At 52.1% G+C, this 15920-nt stretch overlaps 1 protein-coding gene across 1 annotated transcript; it reads left to right on the top strand.

Annotated features, from left to right (window-relative positions):
• Positions 1 to 460: 460 nt before the first annotated feature.
• On the top strand, positions 461 to 9780 carry MCRIP2 (MAPK regulated corepressor interacting protein 2). The gene is made up of 5 exons (XM_056866471.1): positions 461 to 512; positions 813 to 903; positions 4584 to 4714; positions 5928 to 6029; positions 9698 to 9780. Exons 1-5 carry the CDS (start codon positions 461 to 463, stop codon positions 9766 to 9768), a joined length of 447 nt encoding a protein of 148 aa, XP_056722449.1. The 3' UTR covers positions 9769 to 9780.
• The last annotated feature ends 6140 nt before the right edge of the window (positions 9781 to 15920 follow it).

Raw genomic sequence — 15920 nt, 5'->3', positions numbered from 1 at the left:
CGCTCCCAGGCGAGGCTTGGCACGCGCGAAGGGGCCGTCACAGCCAGGATCCCCCGGGGAGGGGACTCGCACAGGCAGCCATCGGGGCCGGCCGCGCACGTGGGGACAGGCGCTCTTCCGGGCCAGCAGCCCCGGTTGCGTAAGGCTCCGGGCCGGGGTGGCGCCTTTAAGAGGGGCGGAGTGGGGGGGGGGCGTGCTGGAGGCCTGGCCGGCTGGCGCTGGGCAGTCCCCGCGCAAGGAGGCTCCCCGGCCCAGGGGAAGGCGACGGCCGCCTGCAGAGCCGGACAGCCCCGCGTGGCGCTCGGGCCAGCCAGGGCGCTGCTCCAAGGAGCCCGGGCAGGGGGCGAGAGAGGGGGCAGAGGGGCCGGGGATCGCCACCCCCCGGGGGGGGCATGCCAAGCGGGGCCCCCGCGGGGAGATCGCGCCGCTCGCCTCGCCTGCAGCCCCGCGCGCCGGCGGGATGTACACCGTCACCCGCGGCCCCAGCAAGATCGCCACCCAAAGGAGGACGGGTAAGCGGGTGGGTGGGGGGTAGCACGTGCTTTCCCAATGGGGGGGGGCACAGATCCCCTTCGGCCCCCCGCCCCGGAGCCTCTCCTCTCTCCCCCCCCTCCCGAGACCCCTTTTCCGGGGATCGCCCTCCCCGCGCGCCCTGCTGTGCGCCCTGGGCGCACGGGGAGCCTCCGAAGCGCGCCTGCCCCATCCATTCCTGCTTGCCTCCCCCCGGGGGGGGGTCTCCCGCCGACGGAGCCCCGAGGGGGTCTTCTCTTCCCCCCCCTCCCCCCGTTGAGCGCGCCCCTCTCTCCGCGCAGGTCCCACGCAGCAGGTGGAGAGCAAGCTGGGCGACCTGAAGTGCCAGCGGCGGCAGCAGCAGCAGCAGCTGGGCTCCTGGCCCCTGTCCAGGTGAGCCCCCTCCCCATCTGGGCCTGGCCGGGGGGGGGAGGCGAGGGGGGTCCCCGAACCCGGGGCTGCCCCGGGGCATCTCTGCACGCGGGAGGCGGGGATGACCTTGGGGAAAGGTGACCCGGGGGTGCCCTTGGCACATGGCTCCGGGGAGGTGGGGAGGGGCGGGCGGGCTGGGGGGAGGATCTGGGTTTGGGGGGGGGTAGACCCCGATCAGATGGTGTGGGGGGGCAGCACGTGCGTCTGGAGGGGGGGATTTCCACGCGTGGAGGGGGAGTCACATGGCTAGCCTTCCCCCCCCCGGGCTGCCCGGCGCACTACCTTTGCCCTGGAGAGCGCCGAGGACACGCCCCCTGGCCGGGGGGGGCGGGGCACGGGGTCGCCTCTTGCCTAGTTCTTTCTGCCCTTGGGGAGCAGATGAACGGGGAGGGGGCATGGTCAAGAGCAGGGCAGGAGGAGGACAATATCGCTATTTTTGCCTTTGGAATATTTCTATACCCAGTTTTCTGCTCCAAAGTGGTTTCCATTATTTGTCTTGCAGCCATACCTTGATGGCACCATACTAGGGGTTGCCAACTTCCAGGTACTAGCTGGAGATCTCCTGCTATTACAGCTGATCTCCAGCAGATAAGAAATCAATTCATAGGGTTGCCAGCCTCCAGGTGGTAGCTGGAGGCGCCTTACTTTGCCGGCCATGCATGCAAGGAAGGCACACTCCTTCGTATAGTGAATGAATTGTGCACGGAAGGACTAAGAGCTTGAAAAAGGTTCACGTGAAATGGAATTATACCGGATTTCCATTACAACGTCTTGTCCCCGTTGCCTGATGGTTGCAATTTATATGTATGGACTAGAAATGAATTGAGCACTTTTGCCTATACTTACCATTTTGTAACGCTTTGTGCGTTGTTATATTGGGTCTATATTAGACCAACTGCAAATTTCATGCTTGCTCAACTGAGGTTGTGTTTGTGAGATCTTGATTCTCAATATATTTTTCTAAACAGCAATATTTTATTGTAGCAACCTTATTGTGGGTTTACTTCTGCTTGTGCTTGCACTTTGAATTCACAACTTCCAGGTACTAGCTGGAGATCTCCTGCTATTACAACTGATCTCCAGCCGATAGAGATCAATTCATAGGGTTGCCAGCCTCCAGGTAGTAGCTGGAGATCTCCTGCTATTATAACTGATCTCCAGCCGGGAGAAAATGGCCGCTTTGGCCATTGGACTCTATGGCATTGAAGTCCCTCCCCAAACCCCAACCCTCCTCAGGCTCCACCCCAAAAACCTCCCGCCAATGGTGAAGAGGGACCTGGCAACCCTATCAATTGACCTGGAGAAAATGGCCACGTCGGCAATTGGACTCTATGGCATTGAAGTCCCTCCCCTCCCTAAACCCCGCCCTCCTCAGGCTCTGCCTCAAAAACCTCCAACTGGGGGCGAAGAAGGACCTGGCAACCCTACACAATACAAATGAGAAAAAACGATCAATTGCTTCAGAACAGCGGAGTTTACCCTATTCTGGGCACAGCTACACTCTCCCTTAAGGAGAAGGCATGCAATTGGGGGGGGGGTTTCTGGTGAACTGACCCCGGGTCATTACTTCAAATAAATTATCTTGCAATAGTTGCCCATAAGAACATAAGAAAGGCCCTGCTGGATCAGACCCAGGCCCATCAAGTCCAGCAGTTTGTTCACACAGGGGCCAACCAGGTGCCTCCAGGAATCCCACAAGCAAGACGACTGCAGCAGCATTATCCCTGCTCTGGTAATAACTAGTCTTGGCTGCCACACACAGAGCGGCCCTTGAAGACCACCTGTGGTTTGACCCTACCCACTTTTCCATTGATACAAGGGACTGCAGATCCCCAGGTTCGAATCCCCACTCAGCCACAAAGCTCACGGGTTCTCTGCCTACCCTGTTCCCCAGCGTTGCCCAGAGAAGGGGAGATGGAAGCGTGCCACTGTGAAAGAGTTAGAGGCAAGGCAGGGTTTTTTTTAAATGTAAGAAATAAAGCCATTATCCTGGATTTGTCTTTGCACTCTCCCCTGTCCTGTTCCCATCACAGCCTGCTTCCCCAACACTGCCCTCCGACCGGAGAGTGCCAACTGCTGCTTGCCCGCGCGTGACTACAATTTGGGAGTGCGCATGGACAGGGCGTGGGGTTTGGGAGGAAAGAGCGAGGAGCATGTGAACGGCCTTGAGTTTTGAAAACAAATCATAGCGGATTGCGACGCCTGGAGGTGGGGGGCGGGCGGGCGAGGGAGCTTGTGCCGACGGGACTCCCGATCCAGAGAAGTATTGATTTGGGAGCCCGGGGCAGCATTGCACCCTGGACACAGGCGATGCTTCTGCACAACGGCAGCATTTATTGGAGCCTTTCCGTTTGCCTAACCCTTCAGGAAAAGACCCGGGGCAACTCGCCTAATGTGTATTTAGGAACCGGCGTCAAATGAACATACAATGGCTGACACTAAAGGGGCTTTTTGTCACAGTGGACGCACAAGAGAAAACTGGGGGGGGGCGACCATTATTCCCTCGAAGGCACTTGGGCTGATCCTGGGCAAACACCAGCCTACAAGCAGGACCCATATTTTTTTCCGGTACTTGGCCGAAGAGGTTCTCTTTGTGTCCCTTAATGCTGTCTGGCTGGGATAGCTTTAGCCAGGGTAACCCAGAACTCGGAAGCTCCCTTTCCTCCTCCCGAGACGCTTCTTCCACCATTCAGTGGTGGGATCAGGCGTCAACAGGCCTCCGGTTTGGAGGGATTTAATCATTTCAGCATCCAGGCAGGGTTGCCTAGGTGGTTTTTAATATATGCGTAACAAAACTAAGTAAAAATAGTTGTTAGAACTCGTAAAACCAATACTGTACTTACAGCGTCCGCCAGAAAAACCAAAGGAGAAACAGCTGGAGGGAACATTTTAAAAGTTTAAAAGGGGAGGGCTGTGGCTCAGTGGTAGAGCATCAGCTTGGCATGGAGAAGGGTCCCAGGTTCAATCCCCGGCATCTCCAGTTAAAGGGACTAGGCAGGTGTGTGTGTGTAAAGTGCCTTCAAGTCGTAGCCGACTTATGGCGACCCCTTTTGGGGTTTTCATGGCAAGAGACTAACAGAGGTGGTTTGCCAGTGCCTTCCTCTGCACAGCAACCCTGGTATTCCTTGGTGGTCTCCCATCCAAATACTAACCAGGGTTGACCCTGCTTAGCTTCTGAGATCTGACTAGGCAGGTAGGTGATGTGAAAGACCTCTGCCTGAGACCTTGGAGAGCTGCTGCCAGTCAGAGTACACAATCCTGACTTTGATGGCCCAAGGGTCTGATTCAGAGACCAAATGGGGGAGTTTTACCTTGTGGTTAGTGGCCATGGGCCGACCAATCTTCCATAGAAAATAAGGAGGCAGAGAAACACAGACTGGTGTTTTTTTTGGTTGGCGTCCCCGCAGATTTATAGCAACCCCATAGGGACTCCTGCTTTAAAAGCAGCGACGGAGGCTTCCCAGATGGGTCTGATCTCCAATGGGGGAGAAGCTGCAGAGCTATGGGAAACTTGATCCCGGAAAGGGGGGGGTTGAGTGATAGTGAGTTGGCAGGCCTCCCTTTTGACTTTGTGTTTCTACCAGGGGCTGGAGGGGGGGGGGTTTATTATTAACTTCTTTAACCTCTAGTTTCCTTGGTAGCTCCGCACCCAAGCTCGTCTTCAACAGGGTGAATGGCAAGAGGCCTCCGCTGATGCCGCAGCAAACAGAGCCAGCCGCAGAGGAAGGCTACACGTCGGCTCATGAAGAAAATGTCCGGTTTGTGTATGAAAGTAAGAAGAACTGGGGTCCCATCGTTTCCCCCTTCTCTGTATCTCTCTCTGAAGACTCCCTAAGGAGACTATGGTGACAGTATCCTGAGTCAGTTTCACAGGAGAGGTGGTTTTGGTACAAGTGGCCCATTTCATTGATTGTCAGTTACGGAGAAGCCAGTGTGGTGCCGTGGTTAGACAAGGATCTGGGAGACTTGGATTCAAACCCCCCACTCTACCACCGAAAGCTGGCTGGGTGACCTCGGACCAGGCACACGCTTTCAACCTAGCCTACCTATAAGGGTTGTTGTGGATAACATGGTGTAGACCGAGAACAATGCATGGGGCCCTGAGCAGCTTGGGATAAGGTAGGGATAAGAATCCTATAGATTATTGAAGGTACAGTAGGAAGCCTTAATCTTCGGCAAATCCGCCCGTCCGTCCCCAGTCAGTAATTTACAGGTTATACTTGTGAATTTCAATGGACTGAGAAGGGTGTGACAGTGCTTCCAATTGCCCTGCAGAGAACAATACCTAGGGCGCGGTCGCCAGAAAATACCTCTCTTGTAAATGAAGCACTGAAGCAAAGTCTAATGGAGTTACACCAGCCAAAATTCCCTCTTCAAAAGAACGCCAATCTTTTTCCCCACGCAGCAATGTGTCACTCGTAACAGCTGCCAGGCGAGTGGAAAATTGTGTACCTCCATTCCAGCCCCCCTTTCAGGTAGTTCCATGCATGGGGAAAGCTGCCATCGGTTGTCAACTCCCCTAGAGAGAGAGGCACCTGCTCTTCTATAAAAAGGAAGTCACTTTTCCTGCAGAGGATCTGCCAAAACGGGGGACAGACGGACACAGCATCCGTTTTAATAGAGACGCAGAATCTTTTCTGGGCAGAGGAGCCGGCGACTCTTTCTTGGGAAGGCCTCCTTTGCTTTCAGCAGCCGTTGGCAACCGAGGGACCACAGACACATATCTGAGGTCTAATTCTTGCTAAGGCCCTAAACCTATGTTTGAACAGGTACCATTTCAGAAAGGGATATCACTTCCACACACGAGTAAACGCTTGTAGATCTGTGATATCCTTGAATTTCCACTTGCCGTCACACATACCTTTAAAACGTGGAAGCCTTTTTCGTGAGCAGAGTGGGTGGACAAAGGAAACAAGACCTCCGTGTGCGCTGGCTTCCTCTGGAGTCTTCCCTGTCTCATGCATCCCTCTCTTTTCCCCTTCCAGCCTGGCAACAAGTAGAACAACAGTTGTACAACAGCCGCCCAGGAGAAAATGGATCTGGCCCCGTGCAGTACACAGAGAAAACGCCCAGCACAGAACTGAAAGGTTCGTATATAAATGTCTGGAGCGCTGGATATCGAGTCAGGCCCAATCGTCCATCTCATAGAATCATAGAGTTGGAAGGGACCATCAAGGTCATCTAGTCCAACCCCCTGCACAATGCAGGGAATTCACAACTACCTCCCCCCACACCCCCAGTGACCCCCACTACATGCCCAGAAGATGGCCAAGATGCCCTCCCTTTCATCATCTGCTTAAGGTTATAGAATCAACATTGCTGACAGATGGTCATTAGCCTCTGCTTAAAAACCTCCAGGGGAGGAGAGCTCACTACCTCCCGAGGAAGCCTGTTCCACTGAGAAACTGCTCTGTTAGAAAATTCTTCCTAATGTCTAGATGGAAACTCTTCTGATTTAATTTCAACCCGTTGGTTCCGGTCCAACCTTCTGGGGCAACAGAAAACAACTCGGCACCCTCCTCTATGTGACAGCCCTTCAAGTACTTGAAGATGGTTATCATATCCCCTCTCGGTCATCTCCTCTTCTATCTCGGTATAGTCTACTCTGACTAGCTGTCCAGGGCTTCAGGCAGAGAAAGGTCTTCCCCATCACCTATCCAGGAAAGGACGGAGATAAGAAACAAGGCCTTATTATCTAGCTGTGGGAACTGGGGAGAAGACATTGGAGTGGCCCTCCCATCTGTGGTCAAGAATAGGGTCTGGAAAGAGCTGGTAGCTGCCGGAGCAAACAAACCTGTTCTCTCTCCTTTCAAAGGCTCCCCCCCCCCAGCTCAAAGCTCCAGGGCACCCATCTGGCACGTCTAAAATAGCAGGAATTAGGAGTTTCCCCTTCCAACGGTTACTAACTAGTAATTAAAACATAATACATAAAACTAGATAGCCTCCCCACCCCCAAAAGCCCGCTGGAAAAAAAGAAGGCTTTTATTCTGTTTCCAAATAATCACCCTGCTGATTTTGGGTAGGATTTAGTTGGAAATCATGTCCCAGCGCTGAGGGCTATGACCCAAAAGACCCCATAGCTTCATGGAAGCCACAGAAAGGCCTGAGCTGGAGGCCCTGGGAAATACTTCAGTATTTTCTTGGGATGTAGAAGTCCCAGGTAGGGTTGCCAACCTCCAGGTGGCGGATGGAGATCTCCTGGGATTGCAACTGATCCACAGGCGACAGAGATCAGGTCACCTGGAGAAAATGGCCAGTTTGGAAGGTGGACTCATACCCCATTGAAGGGGCATCATACCCCATTGAAGTCCCTCCCCAAACCCCACCTCCTCCGGCTCCAGCCCCCAAATCTACAAGTATTTCCCATCCTGGAGCTGGCAACCATAGCCCCAGGGTCTAGGGAAGACTACTTCTTTCTTTCACCCTTATGTACCCTCTCCGAGAGGTTGTGCGAACAAAACCAGATCTGCAAAACACTTGGGACTATATTTCGCTGTCAGAATTACTTGATATTCTGTAATTGTAGTAGAGCTAGAACAGATACTACAAACTATTCTTATTGCCTTCCTACAATACTTGGTGCAGCGTAGGTTGACATAACCACGTGAAGTTAAAAAAAAAATTCAAAGAAGCTCCCCAGGTCGTTGAACCATTAAACATGTATGTTCATTACTAAACCAGAAGTATTTCTTAACTGTATGGTTAGGCTCTAACTTGAAAAAGTGGATCAGTAACGGGTTCATTTAGTTACTTTAAAATAATTTTTAGCCCTCTTTCCTCCCGAGAAGCTTGTAAAAACAAAGGAAATTGGCCACTTTGAACTGGGTTAAGAATCATATCCCACGTTTTCCCTTTCAATGTATAACTCTAACATGGAAAGAAAAGGGAGCGGAGGTATTGTTTTAAATCCCTTTGTAACTTTGCCCGAGGCCTCTCTGGGTGGCAGGACCTCACTTTTCCCCCACGGGGCCAGTATATTGAGAGACTTTCCTCCGATGCCGGGTTGCCACCTCCAGGAATTACAGCTGATCTTGAGGGCAGAGGCCATTTCCCCTGGGGAAAACGGCTGCTTTGGAGGGTGGACTCAAATCCTGCTTACCGAAGGCTTCACCCCCAAACCTCCAGGAATTTCCCAACCTAGAGTTGTCAACTGCCCTCCTTGGAAAGAATTCTTATTATTATTGCTTGTTGCTTTGCTTGATATTTTGTCATAAACCTCAGCTATAATTCTCTGGTGCATAATTCCCTTATTGAACTACATGCAATATAAGCATTACAATGCAATCGTTTGTTTCCCCACTTGGTTTTGACTAACATTGCTGATATTGCGTAGAGTATTTTTTAAAAAGCTTCCGCACCGTGACTCCAAATTCTCCTTAGTGGCCAGGACATAAGAAGGAACCTTTAGGCCTAGCCTTGGGCAAAATAATAAAGTGTTTTGTTTTATTAAGCACCTTAAAACAGATGAAGTTCTTAACCCCACCCTTTAAACTCAGCTCGCTAAATTCATTTACTTACTTTATACCCCACCATTCTCCCCAATCGGGGACCCTGAGCGGCTGCCGTTATTCTCCTCTCCTGCATTTTATCCCCACAACGACTCTGCGAGGTAGGCTAGGCCGAGGGAGTATGACTGGCCTTCGGTCACCAGGTGAGCGGCCGTGGTACAAGGGGTGGATTCGAACCTGGGCTTCCCCTGATACTAGTCCAGCACCCTGAACCGTAGCCTGCTTTCCCTTTTAACAATGTCACCTTCCATGCCCGCAAATTTTCTTCTCTTTCAAGAAGCCTAAGTAGCCTGGAGAGGAGAAGGCCGAGAGGGGATATTGTTGTGCCTAGAAACGTGACCCCAGGTAGATCTGATCAAGGATAACGCACTGGAGATCAGGAATTACTTTTTACAGCTTATCAACAATATGATAACCATCTTCAAGGACTTGAAGGGCTGTCCCATGGAGGAGGGTGCCGAGTTGTTTTCTGTTGCCTTAGAAGGTCGGACCAGAAACAACAGGTTGAAATTAAATCAAAAGAGTTCCCGTCTAGACATCAGGAAGAATTTTCTAACAGTTAGAGCGGTTCCTCAGTGGGACAGGCTTCCTCGGGAGGTGGTGAGCTCTCCTTCCCTGGAGGTTTTCAAGCAGAGGCTAGATGGCCATCTGTCAGCAATGCTGATTCTATGACCTTGGGCAGTTCATGGGAGGGAGGGCATCTTGGCCACCTTCTGGGCATGGAGTAGGGGGTCACTGTGTGTGTGTGTGGGGGAGGTAGTTGTGAATTTCCTGCATTGTGCAGGGGGTTGGACTAGATGACCCTGGTGGTCCCTTCCAACTCTATGATTCTATGACCCCTTTAGCAGTCTGATGAAACCTATGCATTAAATAAAATACATAGCATTACAAAGGAAAACAGTTATATTGAGATACAGTGTTGCAACGTTTCAGTTAGAGGTTAGTGAAAATAAAGATGTAATTTCCCCCCAAGTTTGCACCCCCCCAAAAAAATCTAGGACCTCTGGGGGGGGTCTGTGGACCCCAGGCCTATAGGGTTGCCAGCTCCAGCTTGGGAAATGCCTGGATATTTTGGGGGTGGAGCCTGAGGAGAGGGGTTTGGGAAGGGGGGGGCCTCAGCAGGGTATATCAATGTCACCAAACTACCGTCCTATGTCCTTTTAGCCAGCACCAAGATGTCACAGAAGGAATCCCCCCCCATACAATCTCATGATGCCCACACACCCCTTTTTTCCCTCTCTTTTCAGATTTTGTGCCAATAGATCTTGAAGACTGGTGGGTAAAACAGTTCTGGGCCACAATTGAGAACGGCTCTTAACGCAGGATGCGGTAGAACGGTTTCACAATTAAAAACGCTAAAATTTAAGGAACCCCCAAGGCCTGCCCCTGCCCAAGTGGAGAGAGAATGAGAAAAGTTGGGACCATGGCAACCCCGCCCGTCGGCTCGTACCCACGGCAAGGGGCAGGGAAGAGACCAGACTCTGCCCAGCCGTGCCACTTCAGCGCTGGGTTTTGCACAAGGAAGATTCCTGGAGGCTGCAAGGTGGAAGAGCCGTGGCGACGTGGTAGGGGACCCGGGGGACCCCCGTTGTTCTTCCGCTTTGGGCTGGCACCCAACGGCAAACCCGCGGTGCGACCTGTAGCCAGGACGATGTTCAGAATAAAAGCGCTGACAACGTCAGCGGAACGAACAACGGGCCGTCTGCGAGGAATTATTACTGGGGACAGGCCAAGGACGCGGGGAAGCACATTGCGTGACTGGAAAATCAAGGGCAAACCGATGGAAGAATTGGGTCTAGGCAGGAACGGCGTCTTTGATCTGTACGAGTAGTGTGCAAATCTACTAACAGCTTTTCCTTCCTTTTGGTTCAGGGTTTTAGCCAGAAATGAAGTAAAATTCTGCCTTTGGCTGGAAACATTTTGTTCTTCGGGAATGAGACAAGCCTCAGGTAAAGGGGTCTAAGCACCTCCATGGATTTCCATCCGACACTATCAAAGCACAGAGCTGGCCGACATATCTAGCCAGATGATATGGCCAGCATGGTGTAGTGGTTAAGAGCGGTGGTTTGGAGCGGTGGAGTCTGATCTGGAGAACCGGGTTTGATTCCCCACTCCTACACATGGAGGCACCTGGGTGACCTTGGGCAAGTCACACTCTCTCTCTCTCAGCCCCACCTACCTCACAGGGTGTCTGTTGTGGGTAGGGGAAGGGATGGTGATTGTAAGCCGGTTTGAGTCTCCCTTAAGTGGCAGAGAAAGTCAGCATATAAAAACCAATTCTTCTTCTTTCTACACTGTTCCATTTCAGACAGCAGAGACTCTCGTGTTTGCGTGCTCTCCCATGGTGTGGAGGGAACCCTCCCTGCACATTTTTTTACAGTATGTTAAGGTCTATCCTAGGCTTTGACATCCTCACTTGCTAGATTTCTGTGTGCGAGAAATGGAAGCGCGCTCCAGCACAAGTCTCTCCTGCTTGCCATTTCGAATAGTCCGTTTCAGGCAAAATGTCCCCCTGCATCCATGCAGCAGAGGATTCACAGGCATGGATGTGCTCATGAAATGCCTGCATGGCCCAGAAATGCACCCAGGCTTGGCATCTTTGCTCTGCCTTGGTTGTTTGGTAGCTGCTCCAGCATCTTGCATCGACCCGGCGGGATGTGGGCCAACTCTTCCGAGAACAGACCATAAAAAGGCATACACATCACCCTTCTGAAAATCTGGTTTTATTTTGGAGATGGGGTGGGGGGAATGTCACCGCTACAGCCGACTGCAGTACATAAGAGCCATCAAAGAGTAGATACACACACCACACGCGCACACGTCTCCGAGACATAGACAAGCCCTGCGCCCCTCACTTTGAACATGACCTGTATCTTCCTGGTCTTTTAAAAATAATTTCCATATGCAGAGATGCGCACACACAAAAACCAACAAAAAAGTGAAATATGAGGGGGGAGATCACAGAGAGGGCATATATGTCACAGGACGACGTAACTGGTTGAGTTTCGTGGCTTCATTCATCCGTGGTTAAGGTGTCCACTGGATGTCACGTGGAGCGAGTTGACCAATGGTGCTCCTCAGGTTCTGACCGCCTTCTCAGCCGTCCTTGCAGTAAAATAGTGTTTTGTAGGGCTGAAGCCACAACAGACCTCAAGACGTCTCAAAAGCACAACCCAGACCTATACACACACACGTACACACACTGTGCAAAACAGCAGCAACTTGTGCAAGAGGACGGTGCCTGCAGTGTGGGCCGACGCAGAAAACAAAAGTCAAAAGGACAGCAGCTTACGCCTCCTGGGACATCTAGAGGAGTTGGCTTGCCCGTGGACCAACCTGCAGGGGAGCCTTTCCCGCTGCAATCTGCCAGCTGCAGAAGCCCCGCGTGTTGCAAAGGGCTGCCATAAAACCGTCGCTGAAGGAGGCGGAGCCAGCCACAAAACGGCTGCCATGGCTGACCTGTAGTCACACAGTGAAGATCCTTGCGCCAAAGCAACATTAAAAAACAAAACCTGGACAGCCAATCAAATCTCCAACCCGAAGCAGTCCTGGCCAAGTAAAGGGCCCGGAGCAGCTAAGACACACAAGACGTAGTTAAATTGTGGAACTCCCTGCCCCAGGATGCGGTGATGGCTGCCAACTTGGAAGGCTTTAAGAGGAGTGGACGTATTCATGTAGGAGAGGGGTATCCATGGCTACTAGTCCAAATGGATACTAGCCATGATACATACCTATTGTCTCCAGGATCAGAGGAGCATGCCGAATATATTAGGTGCTGTGGAGCACAGGCAGGATGGTGCTGCTGCAGTCGTCTTGTTTGGGGGCTTCCTAGAGGCACCTGGTTGGCCACTGTGTGAACAGACTGCTGGACTTGATGGGCCTGGGTCTGATCCAGCAGGGCTTTTCTTATGTTCTTAAGACCGCCCCTGTATGAAACCACCTACTTCCTGCCAGACGTCCTCCCTCTTTTCAGTTATTAATTGGGGGCAGCGGCTGTTAAACGGGTGAGAAAATGCTCTCCTATTCAAAAGCGTAGTCCTCGTTCTGATGTGGTTTCTTAACATCCCATGGCCAAATCTGAGCAGCTGTGTGGCTCTGTGACGTGTCGGAGACGTGATCCCTGATAGGATGGATCACACCACCGGCACATCGCAGTGCTGCGTGACGTGACCCCTGACAGGTTGGATCACGTCGCTGACAAGAACCCCCCCCTTTTTTAAATGCAATGAAAGCAACCTGGGACCGCAAAACGGGAGCTCGGTGGTGTGAGAAGGCCAAGGGTTTGTTTGGGATGGGTGGGGGAACAGGGTCTTTCGGAGCTTGCCTTTTCACACCAGGAAAGGGTCCCCCCACAAACATTCAGCTCAGCCCTTCCAATGATCCGAGACGCCAAACCCAGAGGTGAGCCTACCACGAAGCGAGCCAAGATGGCCACTTTCCTCCGCAGATTTCGGCAGCCAGCAGATTTTGTCCCTTCAACAAGGCCCCTGCGGAACGTCAGGGTCAACCATGTCCCGTGTCCATTAATGGGAACAGGGGTCCCACGCAATGCCTGCATCAAGTTACGCAAGCGTTTTAGGCTTCCCCTGGCCAAACCAGATGGAATGTGATCCCCAACATGGAAAGTAAGAGCAAGGGGAATGAAGGACAATAAACTTATATAACATACTTATATATTTCTTAAAAAGGAACACACATTTGATATCCCTTCTTTTGAGTTCCCTCTTTGGCTGCCTGGAATTGTAAACAGAAGCCAGAGGTGGGGGAGGAGACATCAGTTCTGCCCGCTAGCCCCTTTGGCATGGACTACTACAACCTCGGGACCTTTCCCTTGTAGATCAGAGCTGACAAACAGTGCACAACACACACACACGAATACAACTTGGACAGGCCTTGGATGTTTTGAGACAGCCCCAGGGGAAAGCTAGGGCCCTCGCTTGGAACATGCATAGTTATTTCTAGGTCAATTGTCAAAAGTTCAGATTCCATGAACAAACCCTGCACATTTTGAGTGGCACTCTCTTTTACCTCACAGACACATCAGAGAGAATCCAAAGAGTACCTGGGGTGTTATTGGGGCCGCTCGATCATCAGTTGTATGTCAAGGATAATGGCACGGCCCCCATGCAATGCCTTTAAAACCCAAAAAAACTAAAACAGAACGAGAGGCGGAACGTAATCATGGATTCCTTCCTCCCTCTTTCTCCTCCAGAACTCAGACGGCAAATCATTTAAAGATGGGGAATCCAATGTCCAGAACATCAGAGACCGAATTTTCCTGTTTCCGGAATCCGCGAAGGCAGCCCCCTGGTGTGATGGTTTAAATCCACCAGAGGCACGCCTAAAACTGTCTGAGCAGAACAGGGAGTTGAAAGAAGGCTTCCCAGATACCAGATTCCACTCATATGCAGTGTTACTACAGACCCGGGGTCTCACACCCCTAAAGGGGGGATTACTGGACGGGCCCTAAGGCGATTGGGCGGGTGGGCCAAGAACTGGGGCTCCTTGCTGGTTGCAGTGCATGAAAATCAAATTCCACAAGAGTGGGAATGACTCCTCTGAAGAGATGGTGGACTCTCAGAAACATTTATGGTAATTGTTGGACTGGTTGGTTCCTGGTTTTCCACATGCGCATGGGGAGAGGGTGCCGTTGCTTACAGCAATTTTTTTTTGGGGGGGGAGTATGAGCTTCTTATTTCTTTCCCAAGCTATTGATGGTGCCCCCCTCACCTATTTGGGTCTGCCCCTAACAAGGAGTCATGTAAACTCACAGCTGCCACTGAACGGGGGGACAGAATGGAAGGCTTGGGGGTTGTTGGTTTTTTTGCTGCGTTCCCCAACCCATTCGCTTGGGGTTTAATGGGTGGTTTTTTTTTGTTTCGATTTTTGGTGATCTAGCTGGCAGCATTCACAGGGCTCAGTGCGGAGCAGGTACCATTCAAATTTGTCTAGTGTGTGTGGCTCCGTGTTGGAGGGGGAAACCACATTGACCTAAAAGTAGAGGGAGGGATTTGCGAAACTTGGACCAAAGTTTGCCTGGCCCTACCAAAGCTAGTGACCAATTTTCCCTTTTTGGATACAGGACAAAGCCTTGCTCGTACCCTTCCCTTCCACGCTGTGATCTTTTTTCCTGCAAAGAACACACTATCCCTCAACATGTTTGCTATTATTTTGAAAGAAGACGCCACCTTAGCCAGGAAGAGTCCCCTCCATCACTTACGCTCTTAAAATACACCTCCATGTCGCAAAAGAGAACCACCACGAGGGGGGAGGAAACTAACAAACTTTCCCCCCACGGGTTGTACCTCCAGTCCACTGTATGGCTGTGCTTGGGGGGGCAGGGGGGGAAGGCGAAACTCACTGCTAGAGAGTCACTCGGAGGCACAGGGGTCGCTTCCCAGAGATTTCAGGGGGAAGAGTGGGGGGACGGGATGACAATTGTTCCCTTTTGAAGCAGTAACTGTCTATTGCACGACAAAGGGCCCGCCTCACTCTAGAATGCTTTCCAACATTCAAGCCACATCAGATCCCGTAATTGGTTAATGAGATTCTGCAATCTCACCCGGCTTATCCCACTCACGGCGGCGTCAGCTGAGCTCGAGCCGTGGACGGAATGGCAAGGCCTGCCCGAGCGGCGTTTTTAATCATCTAGGAATATCCTCCGCAGGATTCCCAGCCGATGGAGGCTTTCGAAAGCCGATCACGCCCAATTGACACCACTTTAAACCGCAGCACAAACCCCACCTGTGGAATGACCACAGAGCTTGTGCGCAAGCCAGCTTCCGAATTCAAGTCAGAGAAGAGGGACGGGGCAGGACTGGGTAGAGGCGACCCTCCCCCAAGAGGCACTCGCTGGGATTCCTACGAGGATGGCGTCGATGCTGAACTGGGCCTCGTGGTTTTCTGAGAAGTAATAATGCATCACCCCCCCTCCCATCTGTCAAAAGTCTGCCTTAGATCCAATCCAGACTCGGAGTGGGAAACCTAGTCAGTGGAATATGTCCTTCTTCCTCCTTTTTTCACAGCCTGGGAAGAGGCGACTGGTCGAAGATGAGGCTTGGACGGATACATGGGCATTCAGATGCAGGCAGACGTGTGTGTGCGTTGTCAGTACCCTTTAGAGAGGCACGCAGAAGTCCATGATAATGGGCACCAATCCAGTGGGAAATCTGGAGACAGGGACGGATAAACCCAGTACCCTAGCGCACAACATGCCGAGTACCGAGTCACCAAGTTAATTTGTTGTGTGGCGGTGGGACCCCATCCTCTCCGTTGGCTTCGAAGCGAGTGAAATTCACAGGTTGCCTCGGAAGGCGGTTGCTCCGCTGTCGCTTCTCGCATGCAGACATACACCCTAGCACACAAACCCATTCGCCCCATGCATGCTCTCCTTCTTGATCCCAGAACTGTCACCGGCAGGGGTCCCCCCGCCCCGCCCCTGCCACATGGTGAGAACGTCCGTCCTTTTCC

Source organism: Euleptes europaea, chromosome 21 (genome assembly GCF_029931775.1).
Source record: "Euleptes europaea isolate rEulEur1 chromosome 21, rEulEur1.hap1, whole genome shotgun sequence".
Lineage (NCBI taxonomy): Eukaryota > Metazoa > Chordata > Lepidosauria > Squamata > Sphaerodactylidae > Euleptes > Euleptes europaea.
Note: the sequence above shows the minus strand (reverse complement) of the source record. Positions and strands in the feature narration are given on the sequence as shown.

Coding starts and splice junctions, on each gene's coding strand:
- MCRIP2 (XM_056866471.1), top strand. CDS start 461: ATGTACACCGTCACCCGCGGCCCCAGCAAGATCGCCACCCAAAGGAGG. Junction 513..812: donor CGCCACCCAAAGGAGGACGG/GTAAGCGGGTGG, acceptor CTCTCCGCGCAG/GTCCCACGCAGCAGGTGGAG. Junction 4,715..5,927: donor TGTCCGGTTTGTGTATGAAA/GTAAGAAGAACT, acceptor TTCCCCTTCCAG/CCTGGCAACAAGTAGAACAA.